General features: G+C 43.0%; 1 protein-coding gene across 1 annotated transcript in view; it reads left to right on the plus strand.

Annotated features, from left to right (window-relative positions):
- LOC126088468 (pickpocket protein 28-like) overlaps nucleotides 1-17,551 on the plus strand; it is a 176,312-nt gene that overhangs the window by 97,460 nt on the left and 61,301 nt on the right. Inside the window, exon 6 of the mRNA XM_049906609.1 lies at nucleotides 15,818-16,049. Within this exon, the coding sequence (XP_049762566.1) occupies nucleotides 15,818-16,049 (232 nt within the window). The remainder of the gene's footprint in view (nucleotides 1-15,817; nucleotides 16,050-17,551) is intronic.

Consider the following 17,551-nt stretch of genomic DNA (forward strand, 5'->3'; position numbering starts at 1 on the left):
GGCGAATTGTCGAACCCTGAAAATATTCGAAGTTCAGAGTTGGCGTGGCCTAGCTGGGGACTCGCGGCGGGTCACGGCCCGACAGCAACCATGTGGTGCCGAACATTAGCAACTGCGTGTTGCCGCACAATGGCAGACCAGCCACGTGGCTGGGAATTCCAATGTGACGCTGTGCTGATGAAGGAGGCACACTGGGAGGGCCAAAGATGGCGGACTTTGTGTTACCTTAATGGCAGACATTTCACAGTTTGCATAGAAATTAGTAGTAGCCAGATGAATCATGATACCTCAAAAAGAAACATGAACAATACTATTATTTGCACAATGATTATGACGGAGTAATCAGATATTCAATACCTTTATTAGTTTAAAGTTTAGTATCTGACAGTAAATTATACAAGTAACAGCCAGGAACGAATTTCCAAAATCGAAACGCTTCACCCGATTTCGTCTATCGACGTGTCTTTAGAAAGCTATTAGTATAAACCTAGGTTGGCATAAATTACAGGCATGTAACTTGAATAGTACATGAGTTATTGGAGGTCAAAGTGACGATTACTATCGATCGCGTCAGGCCGTAATTACTCCACAGTTACACGAAAAAACGGTAGCAGCATGCTTATAAATATATTTATTCATCTATGTCTTTGTTTATGTCCGATATATATTATTCATGAAGAAATTGGTTAAATATTAACTGTGTTTTAGAAAGCACAGAGACATTAGACCACTGGCCTACCTTTCGTTCTGTTCCTTTGATATATTTATTTAATTTGTTTATGTATTTAATAATGTGTGTTAGAGCGTGTTTATGGTCCATCTGTAGGAATATTTCTTTAATTTCTAGTTATTTAAATGTGAATCCAGTATTTCGTATGATTGTGAGTGTACATTGGCTTGGAGACATGGAGGGAGCACTCTAGCCAATCACAGCACTCGTTACCAAGAGAGACGTACGGAGGTTGTGGAGGAGCATCGTTTCCAGAGAGGACACGAGGTAGTTCTGAAGAGTTCGGCGCGAGGTACTGTCGCACAGGACACAGAAAGTGGTGGACGGGACGGCGCGATGGACGCACAGTGGCGGCGGGAGAGACTTGGAGAGTGTGGGGCGGTTTGCGCATGGTCACGGCAGGTAGAAATACTTTGAAGTGCCGACTTGTGCACTTGTAAGATTTCCGTGGCCTCTGCAGTGAAGATGTAGTGTGTGTTTAGAAGTGAATATCTCACGAGCTATGCTGTGGTTCATAGCTAATTACGTGCAGTGGGAATCTATTGTTTCCCTGTTATTCAACTTATATTTTATTTAATTGATGGACCGTCGACACCAATAAGTGTTTTGCAGAAATGTACCGCATTCTCAAAAGTACTTCTACTATCGTCCTCATCATTTAAAGTCGTTAAGATAGTACCTGCAGATTTTATTTAATTGAAATCTTTCATTTATAAACGTCTACATTACGTTCAAAATTCACAATTTCCGAGTGACAGGAACCTTCGACCGTTCGATTCGTGTGTATATTCATATTGTGTACTGTAGACTCAGCAGTATTTGGCTTGTAATGCGGCAACTATGTATCCCAGCCGCTAGACAACGAAACCAGCCAAATTTCAATTCTGAGTCTGTGGGTGCGTAGTTGAGAGCCACCACATCACAACATCAACACATCATTTATTTTCATTTTTTGGAAGCTCGCAAGTTTTATGTGATCGCTAAGTACGGAGCTATTGTATCATCATATTCTGAAATGAACCTGACTGGTACTGCTTTTATTAAGCGTTTTAAGCTGCTTTGGTACACCGGGTATATCTACTTCTAGGTAACTCACATTTGCAGCTGCTCTTGATTCGAATTCAGGGGTATTTATTTCGTCTTCTTTTGTGAAGCAATTTCGCGAAACCGTGTTTAATAACTCAGCTTCAGTGGCACTGTCATCAATAACGTCAGCACTATACAGATGCCGAAAGATTACCATTGCAGAATTCACCTTTGATTTCCAAGGCAGACTCTCAGACACATTGTGAAAGGGTCCACTCAAAATTACTACCGTGGAAACCCTTCGTACTCCTTGTACACTACAGCAGACGTGATACAGGGGATAGGTAAAACAATGTGAACACCTGTATTTAAGTGGGATTGATTTATTAACGAGGGGTTGGACTACGATCTGCTGCGATTCTTCTTGGAATACTGGCATCCAATGATTGTATACTCTCCAGTGGAATGTTATCCCGCTCTGTTCTAACCCATGTAGTTACGAGGGAGGCGCAAATCTGCTCCAGAATCTGCGCTCCTGTACCGCCACAAGGATTCGATAATGTTGAAGTCCAGGGACTGTGCTGGCCAGGGAAGACGCTGCAGTTTAGTTGCATGTCCTGATACCACCATTGTACTGTCCTGGCTGTGTGAGTGGGTGCATTATCGTCCTGAAATATGGCATCATTCTTGGGGAACAACATTTGTATCATGGGGTGCACCTGCTCATCTGAAATGTTCACGTAATCGTTGGCTGTAACACGGGCTTTGACAGTAATGATCAGACTAGCAAACTACCATGACATGGCTGCCCACACCATCACACTTCCACCTCCATGCTTAACCGTTGGAGTCAAGCAATCAGAATTGTAGGCTTCTTTTTGTGTTCTCCAGACGTAAACCCGGACAGATGTTTGAAATAACGAGAACGTCGACTCGTCGGGCCATGTGACGTGTTTCCACTGATCAGCCGCCCAGGAATCATGCTTCTGACACAATGTTTTACGCTTTTTTGCTTTGGTTGTCGTCGCTAATGGTTTCGCTATAGCAGCTCGACCATGAATATTCGCTTTATGGAGATCTCGGTACACAGTGTCGATAGATACGGGGTCTCGAAGGTGGCTATTGAGCCCTGCGTTCACTTTAGTCTCCGTAGTTTCCTGTTGTTTTGACACAATTCGTGTTAGCGTACGACAACGTCTGTCATCTTGTAACGCCGGAAATGCATATCCTCCTATTTCCATCTATTGTACTATAAATTTTTTCCTTATTTTGTTACCTGAAGATATGACATTTCGGTGCCTTTATATATTGTAATTGTTTTACAATTTGTATATATGTATATTTATGCATTTATGTCGATGTATAATTAGTTCGTTTTGTAAATATTATTTGTATTTTTCGCTGCGTCTTGCCTAGGGAAAACTATGCTATCGAACGATTACATCGATAGGTCGTGTGGAGAACCAAAGTGTTTAGGATCTTTGGCAGTGTGAACTCTGCCGCGTGGAGCGCGGGCAGAGCTGAGTCTGGCTGGGGTACGTTAGTTCAGCAGGTGTGTTGTGTGACGCTCCCGCGAGGTGAAGCGCTTTCGGGGTTTGGCAGCATGTAATTGCGCTCGAGTTGCTATGATAGTTTCTGACACGGTGTCGCGGACGGGAAGCATTAGCTGGCGCACATCAAGAGCCCGTTTCGCCTGGTGACCGTGTCGAGAAGAAGGCGCGCCAACATCCAGCTTCTGCAACAGCGACGGCCGACAATGAGTGACTGTCGCCACCTCCTCGATCGACGGCTTCAAACCTTCAATCAACCAACAAGGAAGACTGGAAGCACGTAAGGTTTTAAAGCTGTATGGCAGACCTCAGCTTTTGAAACTGTTGCATCACAAAAATACAGCAGCTTAGCATGAACCGTTGTTGCTCATTGTCCCAATTGCACTACCAAGCAGGGTCCCTTCCTTTTCTGGAATGAATCCGAGAAAAGTTGAAATTCAAACGCCAGTATTAAAGTAATATCATTCCATTTCATTGCTTTAATTTCAAAGTTCAGTTAAAGTATTCATAGCTGGCTACAATATTTAGATTAAGCAAGCAGAAATTAAGAGTGAGAGTTTTGTTAGCTTATTTTAGCTTACCTGTGACTGCAGCTCGGCTTGGTACGTACTAAATTTTACTATTGTTAATTGTTCAGAATCATTTAATTCAAGTTCAAAGTTAAATCTCTTATTTCTAAATTGCGTAGATTCAAGTAGCTTTTGTAATGATTGTTGAGGTAGCCCAAGACTAACCTTATTTTACTGAATTTCGTAGTGCTTCAGAAGCAAATCTCACTATTAATTTCAGTCACTAAATTAACTTTCAATTTTCTGGTTATATTAATTCCTTTGCTAAATTAAGTCAGAGTGTAGCGAAATTTATTACTTCTGACAAACTTTCAGTTTTCACACAACACGTGTCAACCTTCAGTTGCCACGCTTTTAGTGCTAATTATATGTGCAATAACCTTTCTTTTTCAGTTATTGTAGTAGTTGTCCATAGGACTGGCGACCGTAATTTTCCCCAAATCTCAGATATCTAATTGACGCCAATTAATTGTTAAATTGACGACCGCACATTTACTTTCTTTATTAATTTTACCCCTTTCTCAAAATTAATTTCCACCAATTTCATTAGCATTTTTCCTTTCATTTAGATGTAACCCTTTCCTCCCTCTTTACCGACAGATTAACTTCGGTGACGATTGCTTTTTCCCAAATTTTCATTAGGTACACGCGGTTTAATTTTTCACTGTCATTAAGGTCGATAAGTGAGGGGGAGGTTACAATCTAGTTTTGATTTGCGCCCACTATTACATTTATACGATGATGTCTCTCCATGTTTTGTGTAGGCTGTCATGACTGTTGAAATAGTTGCTTTTGAAACATTCAATAAGTTGGCTGTCTTGGTTACTGATGCTCCAGGTAATCGGGCCCCCACAATCTGCCCTCTTTGGGACTCTGTTAGGTCTTTTATTGCACGTCGACCTCGACCTCTGAATGCAAACACAAAATGTGCACTACTTGTAAACAACCTGAACTGATGCCTATTACGTAATGAACACCTTCAGTGCAGAGCGACACGTGCCTTACCTGCGTTGTTGACCGTCAAACACAACCATCCCATTACTTCCACTGTTCACGTTATTTTGCCTATCCTCTGTATATTATATAAACAATATGTCTGTAAATTCGTAAATTATGTACGTATTGTGTTTGCGTCTTTAAGGGGATACGTAATCGGATTTTGGGTTAAAAAATCGATTTTCGTTTTGTTGACGTATCTTTTCCGCCAAGTTTCCTATTTAAAAAGACGTATCATACATAGCTCCACTACTATTATAAGTATTTTATATTTATATATTTGTGAGATCGGGTAGTGCGCTTTAGTTATACACGTCTCTCATGGCTGACCATAAACTTCTTGGCAGTACACTTATGTGACATGAATTCAAATATCCCGCTTTCCAGCGACTCTTTCTACACTATTTGTCCGAAAATGTTTCCCTCTCGTTTCCTCAAGTTTTTTTTTTATTTTTTTTTATTTGGCCTTTGAGTGTGTACTCAATTTAGCCATCGGCAACACATAGTGACAATGTACACATAATTGAATAAACCCATGCCGGCCAGTGTGGCCGTGCGGTTCTAAGCGCTTCAGTTTGGAACCGCGTGACCGCTACGGTCGCAGGTTCGAATCCTGCCTCGGGCATGGATGTGTGTGATGTCCTTAGGTTAGTTAGGTTTAAAGGTACGTTGTCCAAGACGCGACGCACACTAGCGACTGCGACGGGTCGCTACGTGACATCAGAAGTTGCTAGCTCGCGCATGCGCAGTTCGAGTTTGGGATGCGACGCGCGACTGCTGCGGCAGCTGCCGCAGCACTGCAGCAGTGAGCAGTGTTGCGACGGGAGTCGCACGACACAAAGACGTACGGCTGCCAGAAAGATGTCGAGCCAGTCAAGGAAATGAGCCACTCACAGGATGTGATGCTCTGTGAGCTGGTCTCGCGACATCCTTGCCTTTACGATTTGAAGAACCCTAAATATAGAGACACTATGTTCAGAGACAGAATTTGCGAAGAAATTGGTGCACAGTTGAAACTGGCAGGTGAGTGAAATTTATAATATTTTCCCATTAATGCAAATTTTTCAGGCCTGTTATGAAAATCAGTATAATCCATGCAGATGTAGAATTAGAATGATGAAAATGAACTTGAAGGTCAATTTTCGCATTACTCTTTTTTGTGACGATAAAAATTGAAAACGGCAAGTACATTATAAAATGAACAATCTAAAGTACAACGAGAAAGTTACATTTTACAATACCTTCACTTTGAAAGTAAACGGTAGATTGGTGTCTTGATGATACCTTCTAGTTGTGAAAAACCACCACCAGATTGTTGTACAGCTTTCTGTAATCAATAGATGCTCGTTTTTGAGGAAGGCGTTTCTCAACAGATTGCACAAACAGTATGCTGCAATAAGTAATTTGTCACATTCACTTCAATTCATTGGTAGAAGATGGTGCTCAAAAAACTTGTGCCAAAAGTGCACTACTGTTTTACAAGGCCCTTCTGGTCTGACACAGTTCACAATTGAAATTCGTCTTTTGTAAATCCTGGAGTCATCTTTTGAGTGCAGCTTGGCAAGATTAAATGTTCATGTCATCCATAACGATGTATGCTGTCAGAATATAAGAATATGGAAGTTCATTTGGATGGGAATAAAGACTCAGTCGGCTATGAAAGTTGCCTTAGCTTGTTCCAAAAGTTTCTGCATGGGAGAAACTGACAAGTATAATTTGGGGAAATTTTGTGAACAAGCACGGACATTATTTCTGCCACATTTCTGCCAGTATATACTGTAGACGTTCAGAATGAAAATTCTAGAGATGTTTAAGGTGTAACCCTATCTTGTTGTCAAGAACTTGAAACAATGCAATGACGCAAGCGTGCGCTTATTGTCAATAAACTTATCTTTCATTGGAATTTTAGGTGAAATGTGCAAAAACAGATGGAGGAATATTCGGGACTCGTATCAGAGAAATAAACCAGAAAGAAAGCTTGGAACAGGTTCAGATGCCTCAGCAAAACCACGAAAATGGGTTCTGCTTGATCACTTGGGTTTAAGAAACCTACATTTCGTGGCATTTTAAATGAAATTGTCAAGAGCATATGGAGAAATATTAGTAACTCATACCAGAGAAATATGACATAAAATGGTTTCATTAGGTCCAAATGTGTCAGCGAAACAAAACAAATGCATTCTCTATCGTGTGATGACCTCACGATTCTCGTTCCGCGTCGACAGAACTGGCGGCTAGTCGCGACGCTCCCGGAGATATATGAGCCCAAATCTCGGTAACGGAGTTCGATATCATTCTGATCTCAACTTTAAAAATAATTTCGATATGTTAGCTTCTTTTCATCGGCAACGATGTATGACCTAACGTAAACCATACGTAAAGTAGCCAGCGACCACATTTTTCACTGTACACAATTAAAATTTTATGCAGTAGGTTATTTGTAAATTAAGTATCGGGATAACTGGACTAATATCGGAAAAATAGACACCTCATTATCAAGCTGTGATGTGAAACTGTAAGATACGCAAACACCAATTTTTTGTGCCTTTTACTTTCCTCGCAATTGATAGAGAAGTAATATACAGCGAAAAAAACACGCAAAACTGGAAGAGATACTTTTCAATTTTTTAAAGTAAAAGGAGCATCTGTATCGAAAAACTAACTCTGGGAGCCGATGTAACTTTGTTGCATTGACATACAGTATTTTTTACAGCAAGAAAATCGGAATTCTTATTTTTCTTATGTATTTGAATCCGCCGCCGTCGACCGGAGCTCGGGAAACGGCGACGACTCCAGTCGTCTTGCGGCAGTGTCGCCGTCTGCCAGGGTGGGAAAAGTGGAGGGGGCAGCGTCGCAGTCGCAGCCAACTGTCGCGTCTTGCACAACGTAACTTAAGTAGTTCTAAGTTCTAAGGGACTGATGACCACAGCAGTTGAGTCCCATAGTGCTCAGAGCCATTTGAGCCAATAAACCCATACAGAAATGCATATTTACAAGAATAAAAAGCTTAACTGTTAAAGATTTGTACATAATGTTTTAAAAATTGAATTGAATTGAACTGGAAAATAATTAAAAGTGCCTTGGCTTACAATTCACACCAATTCTGAAATATCTTCATCAGCAAGACATATTTATAATTTACGTACACCATTAAAACCTACAGATTGTGACCAGCACTCTTGATGAAGTTAACTATCACTTTATATAGACGAACGTCTTTAGTACACAAAAGAGAAGAAGCTGATTGAGGAAGATGGTAGCCCATACTCAGTAATGTCTTCAGAAAGACCAACCGCTCACGGTCAAATTCGGGACACATAAATAAGATGTGGTTGATATGAGCTTCCGACTCAGGATCACACTCACATGCTGGTGAACTGTAAACGTTGATCCGATGTAGATGCTGTGGGAAAGAGGCATGATTGAAGCGGAGTCTTATGATTGTAGAAATCGTGGATCGGTCCAGATGTGTCCTCATGAACCACGGCTGTGAAGGAATCCGAGGTTGTAGCACTGCGTAATACCCGCCTTTTGTCTGTTGAGAAACGTTCCACATTTCCTGCCATTGTTGTCTTGCGTGATCCTTGACTTCACGTAAGTCTGTATAAGGAAGGTGTAGATCCAGGACGGTGCCTAACGTTGCCGCTTGTTTGACTAATGCATCAACTCATCATTATAGAGGATACCAGAGTGGGAAGGTACCCACAACAAATGGATCGTCCGGCCCGTGCGTGTGCTGCGAATATATTCAGCTATCACATCCAAGTTATAACTGTTGGTTGTTTTGTTCCATCGACTGTACTGAATGTTTTTAAGAACGCTTTGCGAGTCAGATACTATCAATGTATTGGGGAAGTAAGTGCTAGAGACAAAATTAAGTGCTTCCAAAACTGCCACTGTCTCCGCCGTAAAAATAGAAGTGCTCGTAGGCAGTTTGAAGGTTTTGCCGATCTGGATCTGAGGGCAGAAAAAAGCGCATCCTGTACACTCTTCTTGCGGAATTTTGGAGCCATCGGTATATACACAGAGAAAACCCGGCCATTGTGCTTGAACGAGACGACTGAAGCCATGAAGACATTAGAACTGTCCAACCAGGTCGTACTTGAATAATGGACTGGGATCTGGGAGCAGAGCGTTTGAAGATCGTATTCAAAAACAGGCAGATGCGCTGAACGTCGTATAGAATGTATGGCAGGTGACCAAGTGTCAAAGCTGGCACAAACGGCTGGCACTTTATTCCTTCTGTGGGATGCAGTCCACAGTCGATAAATGCAGTCTCTACTTTGATAGACGGAACTGTCCATAATGGCCATGCCTTGAATGTAGAATTTGTCCGATAACATTTGGCGCCTAATGCTCAAGGGCATCTCCCCTGCTTCTATTAAAAGGGCGTTGGTGGGCGTCGATCGCATGGCTCCAAGACAGGTACGAATGGCTTTATATTGAAGAGTATGTAATTTGGAGAGCTGAATCTTTGACGCAGTGTGGCAGAATTGACAGCCATAGTCTAATCGAGATCAAATTATCCCTCGGTACATGGTGAGTAAAACACTCTGGTGCGCTCCCCACCAGACACGAGTGAGTGATCTGATTACATTTAAACCTTCTTCACACTTGGTAACGGTGGATCGGATGTGGGGCGCCCAGCTTAACCGAGAGTAAAAAATCATCCCCAGAAATCGAACGTGAGATTTTATTTGGAAGGCGTACTTGCCACAGGTAATGTGATCTCCAGTGCGAGCTGTCGTCGACTTGGAGTAGGGAGCGACTGCTGATTTCTCAGCCGAGATCTCCAGCCCATTGATAGAGAGCCACTCATCGATGTGTGCGATGGTTGTGGTTAATGCCGTTTTGGCCTGAAGATATGAAGCAGCAGTAGAATAAACACATATGTCATTAGCATACTGTAGGATTTTTGTGGGGGGAGTAATTATGCGTTCTAGGTCTTGCGTATATAGAGTATACAGGAGAGGACTTAAAATTGCACCTTGCTGCAAGCCCTGGGAGACGTAAAAAGGTCCGATCATGGTACCTTTGAAACGGACGTAGATCGTTCTTTGAGTAATCAGGGTACTGTTACCGTAGATCATCCGTGAAGGAATTCCGAATACTGCCAGCTTGTCCGAGAGTATCGGTATTTGTACGTGATCATATGCACCATTAACGGTAAGAAAAGCTGCCACTACTGTCTCTTTCGTTTGAAAAGCTGACGTGATATCCATATTAAGCAAAAACAGGTTATCCATGGTCCCTTTGCCTTTTCTAGAGCCGTATTACTCCGAGGCAACAAATTACTTTTTTCAAGCCACCATTCTAGTCTCCTTTTTACCATTCGTTCCAGTGTTTTTGTAACACACGACGACAAGGCAATAGGTCTATAACTAGTTCCGACATTTGGATCTTTACCACTTTTGAGAATTGGAATTATTACTTGCGTCTTCCAAGTTGATATGAGGTCTGTCTTCATCCAGTACTGATTAAAAGTGCTCAAGAGAAAGTCTTTCGCTTCTATAGGCATGTGTGCAAGCATAGAGTAGTGTATATGATCAATGCCAGGGCAACTGTCGCTCGATACTTTAAGAGCTTCTTTAGTTACGATTTGATTTTATGACAGGATTTTTTGTAAACAGTGTGCTATACGAGAGTTGTTGTTGTCGAGTTATTTAGTATTTAGTGCTTCATTTTTTGCAGTGAAAGTGCCTAGAGCTAGAGCAAAAGTGTTTAAAAAGCGTGTGAACTGGCAAAAGAAAAGAAATTATGATTTATTAGCAAAGCAGTTCTTCATCATCACTGTTGGAAAATGTGAGTCCACTTACTACTGATTTGCCGAACGAACTTACTCCAAATGAAAACAGAGCTTCTCATAAAAAAGTAAGAGATTTGCAAAAGAAATATAATTTACTTGATAAATGTGAAAGGGTACAGTACCGCCCGACATTGAAAATAGGTACAACATACTTCATTATTTTTGTCAGAACAACACATTTTTTTTGTAAAATAACTCAATTTCAATTAATACAGCGAAGCCGGATACCAGTGTGGGAAAGAATGACAATTTATTTATTTAATTGATCACATGTGCACTCCCACAAAATAAATCCCTACATCCTGTTTGGTGAGATCTGTGAAATGAATGAATGTATGGTCGTCTGCTAACCGCAGATAGTGAATGTGAATATATGATCATCTTTGAGACGATCCTTTGGCCACCTTTGGTGGCACCAAAGAGATGAAACTTACCGGAGCTTTGAGCGCCTGAAATGTGGCTGACCAATACGGTAGCATGGTCTTCCTCCACCTCGAGATAGGTGCGAGAGAACCTGAATACGGCCATGTTTCAGCACTCTGCCGCTGGATCTTGTGTTGTTAAGACCTGTTTTAGTTGTGCTCCGTAATGACGAAAGAGTGGAGACATGGTATGCATGTGGAATATTTAAGAGTAGTTTGAAATAATAATTTCTCTATTTCAGGAACTTTTGTGGGGAGAATTAAATGTCAGGCAGGTAATATTAATGGGATTGTAGTAATCTTCGGAAGTGACCAACGGTCACAATGAAACCACGTGTAGCAATAAGTTGAAATACTTCCGTGTGCTTAAGTTAAGCTGAATTACTAGCGTGTGTACAATAAGTTGAAATATTTAAGAAATAGCGTGTGTACCATAAGTTGAAATATTTAAGAAATGGCGTATGCAGGACTTGAAATTAGAGACGAGTACTTCCACGTGGTGAGTACTGTGTGAGTCTCAAACTGTGTATGAGACAAAAGATAAAGAGAAGTACTCGTCCATGGAATCAGTTGAGGGCTCGCGTGTGTGATGAATACGTTCTTAATATTACTTTGCGTGATATGATTCCGTGTGACGCTAGATTCAAACTCTGAGAGAGAAGCAAGGTGAGTCGGCCGTCTATCCAGCAACGCCACTTGGCTTGCATTGCACAGGAAGACGTGCTTATATCTCCAGAGTTCATAGTAGGAAAGTAGAATTACGAAGTGGGGCAGTGTCGTGTGAAACTGGGATAAATATTAATTGAAGTGGGAAAGCTGAAAGTGATAGTGTTGTGACTATTTAGTGTTTTGTATTTCATATTGTAGTGTGATGTATGTCATGTAATTTGAGTATGTGTGGTTTGCATGGGAGAGTAGCAAGGTAGTTTCAAAAGATTAGTGGGTTATGCTTGTTCCTTCTGTACCGCTCGATCTGGAGGAAAGTTTCGTGATGATGATTGTGAGAGTCGAAGTGTGAGATATAATAAAAGATCCACCATCCTATCCAGAAAGTGCACTGTAGCGTTAAATAATTACGAGACCATAATATAGAGATTCACCAATGTAAAGCTATGCCCACTGGGCGGAATTTCTCATGTGTTATTGTTGTAGGTTATAGAATTTGTGTGTTTAGGTTAGAGAATTTATCGGAATAGTGAAAAGAAGAAGATTGGTGGACTTTTCCATTGAATTGTATGTTGTTATAATGTCCCGAATTTATAATGTGTGCGCCATTCATATTCAGTGCGGTGGTCACGTGTTGACGAAAGCTGTTAAATAAAAGACAAAAAGAAAATGTGGTATTGCCAGTGTGTAGTGTACAGTCAGAGTTCTGTAAATTACTGATAGTCAGATGCGTGTTTCCGTTGCGTATTAATCATATAGGAGTATAACTTGTAACTTAAGTGTGAGTACTAGAGTTCATGTTACTCGATAAATAAGAATGAATCCACTCGCTTGCAGGCCTGACTGCTTGATGCCACAGTATGAGCAAGGCATGTGGGTGCCTCTCAAAGAGAAAGAAGTTTTTGGACTCATTGATACGAGTATATTGTGCGAAGCTCTTGAAAACAGTGTGTGCTGCAAAAATTGTCAAGGAAACGTTTCACTGAAAGTAGAATCCCTTGTTGACCTGGCTGCCCAGTTTAATTTAACATGCAGCGTTCGTAAGTATAGCAGTAAGTTTCCAATTTCTGTTTCAGTAACTGTAAATAATGTATTCAAGAAAACTGAACTTTATAGTGTAAATATTAGGTTAGGTTATGGATTGCGAGCAATTGGCAAGGGCAAAGCAGCTGGTGATATGCAATGTGATGTTCCAAATCTTCCAAGTGTATCTTCAAAGTTTGATGCTTACAACTATGTACTAGGATCTGCAGTTGAAGATGTAGCACGGAAGTCAGTGCAGGTAGCTGTGGAAGAAGCAGTGAAAGAAAATGATGGCAGTCGTGACCTCACAGTAGTTTTTGATGGCACGTGGCAAGAAAGGGGTCACAACTCCAACAATTGTGTTGTAACAGCAACTAGTGTTGACAGTGGCAAGGTTATTGATGTTGCAACAATGTCTAAATACTGTTGTTGCATAGACAGGCTGAAAAATGAAAATAGTGATGACTGTGTTGCTAATTATTATGGTAGTAGTGGTGTCATGGAGGTTGCTGGGGTGAAAAAAAAATTCTCATCGCTCTTCAGAGTGGTATAATGTTCGCTATGTCAAGTATCTGGGAGATGGTGACTCTAAAGCACTCAAAGAAGTTTTGGAAAGCAAACCATATGGGAACAGTGTAAATATAAGCAAACTTGAATGTATAGGACATGTGCAGAAGAGAATAGGTACCAGGCTGAGAAGGTTAAAATCAGAAAACTAGATGATGGGAAAACCTTGCATGGCAAAGGAAGATTGACTGATTCCATAATAGTCCACATTCAGAATTGCTATGGCCTTGCAATCAGACAAAATACAGGCAATCTTGAAGAAATGAGGAAAGCTATATGGGCTTTGTATTTCCACACTGCATCCACAGATGAGCATCCAGAACATGGTTTGTGCTGCAAAGGTGAAAAGAGCTGGTGTAAATGCAATAGGGGACTAACAACTGTAGAGAATCACAGTCACGACCACAGTTTACCATTAGCCATCATGGAAGAAATAAAGCCCATTTTCAGGGATCTGGCTGACAGAAGTCTTCTGATGAAATGTCTTCATGGAAGAATGCAGAACGCAAACGAATGCTTGAATAGTGTGATATGGCATCATCTCCCAAAAACAGTGTTTGTCGGAAATAATACACGACATTTTGGTGTGTATGATGCTGTGGCAGCCTTCGATCTTGGGAATATAACTAAATGCCAGGTCCTTCAAAAGTTGGGTTTGCGTGTTGGTTCCCGCACAGTACGTGGTATTTTGATTTTAGATCAGCACAGAGTAAGGCTTCTTGACAATATAATCAAGACATTAGTGAAAAAAGCATGACAGGTGCAGAGAGGGGCCAAAAGAAGACTTGAAGATGATTATGAAGAATACGAAGGGGGTATTAAGTATGGTACAGAAATATTTTAATCTTTTTTCTCCGTTTCCTGTAAGTTTGTTTTTTACTTCTTCTAGGAACATTATCTCAGGTACTGGTGAACCTATAAGTCTGAAATTTTTATGACTTAGTCACATGGTTTTCTTTTACACACTGAAACAACGATTTTTTTCATTACTTGCTCTAAAAAAGACATAGGGGTGATAATCTAGTAAAATGATGGAATAATTTACTTTAAAATAAATGTAAAATATCTCTGTAACAAAACATTTTGACAACAAACTGTTGTAACTCTTTAGGCTTTCCCGGCGAGTTCTTGACATGTCAAATAATCGGGTCTACTGCCGGATGTTTGTGTCGCTCTGGCACAATATTTCGGGCACGTAACTCGTTGCCTTCTTCAGGTGCTACCTGAGACTGCCATATTGGAGGATCTAGTCCAGTATTTATGCCCAGAGGACGCTTTGTGTTCTCTCTGCCATCCGCGCCCGCCTGGCGCTGCTTGTAATGTGTTGTCTCTTCCCCGGTACTCCCTCGGACGTCCGCGCCCGACTTGGTCGCCATCTGTGGCAGATGTCTGAGGCCTGTCCTGTGTCGGGCATTCCGTTCGCGGTCCGCACCCGCCTGGTGCTGCTCCGGAGGTTTTGGCCCTTACCTGGTGCTCCCACGGACGTCCGTGCCCGGCTCGTCCACCATCTGTGGTCGTGACAGCTGTCTGGGGCCGGACCCGCGTTTGGCGTTCCGTTCATGGTCCGCGCCCGCTTGGCGCTGCTCCTGAGGTGATGGCACTTCCCTGGTGCTCCCACAGACGTCCGCGCCCGGCTCGTCCACCATCTGTGGTCGTGACAGCTGTCTGGGGCCGGCCCCGCGTTTGGCGTTCCGTTCATGGTCCGCGCCCGCTTGGCGCTGCTCCTGAAGTGATGGCACTTCCCTGGTGCTCCCACAGACGTCCGCGCCCGGCTCGTCCACCATCTGTGGTCGTGACAGCTGTCTGGGGCCGGCCCCGCGTTTGGCGTTCCGTTCATGGTCCGCGCCCGCTTGGCGCTGTTCCTGAGGTGATGGCACTTCTCTGGTGCACCCACGGACGTCCGCGCTCGGCTCGTCCACCATCTGTGGTCGTGACAGCTGTCTGGGGCCGGACCCGCGTTTGGCGTTCTGTTCGTGGTCCGCAGCCGCCTGGCGGTGCTCCTGAGGTGTTGGCACTTCCCTGGTCTCCGACGGTCGTACGCGCGCGGTTCGTCCATCATCTGCGGTCGTGGCGGCTGTCAGTGTCCCGTACTGCGTCGGCAGTCTCAGGTAGCACCTGAAGAAGGCAACGAGTTACGTGGCCGAAATATTGAGCCAGAGCGACACAAACATCCTGCAGTAGACCCGATTATTCGACATGTCAACAAACTGTTGTTACAATATTGTTATAACATATCAATGCACAAACAGTAAAAATTTTATCTCTCTGTCTCCAGCAGTTTGTGAGAAAATGTTCCCTATAGTGGGCGTATTTTAACTTTCCGTATCCCCTTAACGTGATGTTTGTCATTAAATCGTTTACTTTGAGGTAATCAATAATAGTAACTAGCAGTAATAATAAATGCAGCTGTGGGATTAAGGAGTGCCTGGTGAGCAGCTGCACCTTGTGCATGTGTGCTGCAGGTACAGGAACGGGAGCGCTCGCAGGTCCCGCAGCCGCGCCGTCAGCCGCTGGTCGGTGGACGACGGATACGTCACCAGTGACGACGAGGGCGGCGACGAGGCCGGCGACGACGAGGCGGTGTACCCCAGGCGCACCAGCGCCGCGGGCGCCATGGCCGGGCTCGACTTCATGCTCACCACCGACGAGCAAGACGTCGACGCCTCCTGCCGCTGGCCCGTCCAGGGCTTCAAGGCACCGACCCATTTATTTCCGTAGACACTACAGCAAATACAGCAAGCACAGCAACGCAGCTGAACAGAGCTACGTGTTATCATTTTACCACACGGTCACGTTGTCGTTAAGCACTTCTGTGAACGACGAATAAGGGGCTGCATGCTGGCTTTACGAAAACTTTTTCTTGTTCAGACGAGGCACTGGCTTACACCTTTGAGAATAGCAACTGAGTCTGTAGAAGCCCACGCATGTGCGTCCCAAGGAACTACATAGTAATCCGGAATAACACCGCCTTTGCAATATCGTATTTATCCGACGACACCGGGCAACTGACTTTCAAGTGAAACGTCTCAACTCTACGGCTATATACTGGGTGATTAAAAAGTCAGTATAAATTTGAAAACTGAATAAATCACGGAATAATGTAGACTGAGAGGTAAAAATTGACACAAATGCTTGGAATGACATGGGGTTTTATTAGAACAAAAAAAGAAAAAAACAAGTTCATAAAATGTCTGACAGATGGCGCTGGACAGCAAAACGTCACTGCGCATGACAATCGTCATGCTTGGCCTCCCGCCGGCCGAAGTGGCCGCGCGGTTCTGGCGCTGCAGTCTGGAACCGCGACCGCTACGGTCGCAGGTTCGAATCCTGCCTCGGGCATGGATGTGTGTGATGTCCTTAGGTTAGTTAGGTTTAACTAGTTCTAAGTTCTAGGGGACTAATGACCTCAGCAGTTGAGTCCCATAGTGCTCAGAGCCATTTGAACCTTGGCCTCCCAGGTCCCCAGACCTCAGTCCGTGCGATTATTGGCTTTGGGGTTACCTGAAGTCGCAAGTGTATTGTGATCGACCGACATCTCTAGGGATGCTGAAACACAACATCCGACGCCAATGCCTCGCCATAACTCCAGACATGCTTTACAGTGCTGTTCACAACATTATTCCTCGACTATATCTATTGTTGAGGAATGATGTTGGACATATTGAGCATTTCCTGTAAAGAACATCATCTTTGCTTTGGCTTACTTTGTTATGCTAATTATTGGTATTCTGATCAGGTGAAACGCCATCTGCTGGACATTTTTTGAACTTTTGTATTTTCTGGTTCTAATAAACCCCCATGTCATTCCAAGCATGTGTGTCAATTTGTACCTCTCTATCTACATTATTCCGTCACTTATTCAGTTTTCAAATTTATACTGACTTTTTGATCACTCGGTAGCTTGAAGAGGCAAAGAAGCTGATACACCTGCCTATTATCGCGTAGGCCCCCGCGAGCACGCAGAAGTGCCCCGACACCACAGGGCATGGACTCGACTAATGTCTGAAGTAGTTCAAAAATGGCTCTGAGCACTGTGAGACTTAACTTCTGAGGCCATCAGTCCCCTAGAACTTAGAACTACCTAAACCTAACTAACCTAAGGACATCACACACATCCACGCCCGAGGCAGGATTCGAACCTGCGACCGTAGCGGCCGCGCTCTGAAGTAGTACCGGAGGGAATTGACGCCATGAAT

This window comes from Schistocerca cancellata, chromosome 6 (assembly GCF_023864275.1).
Source record: "Schistocerca cancellata isolate TAMUIC-IGC-003103 chromosome 6, iqSchCanc2.1, whole genome shotgun sequence".
NCBI lineage: Eukaryota > Metazoa > Arthropoda > Insecta > Orthoptera > Acrididae > Schistocerca > Schistocerca cancellata.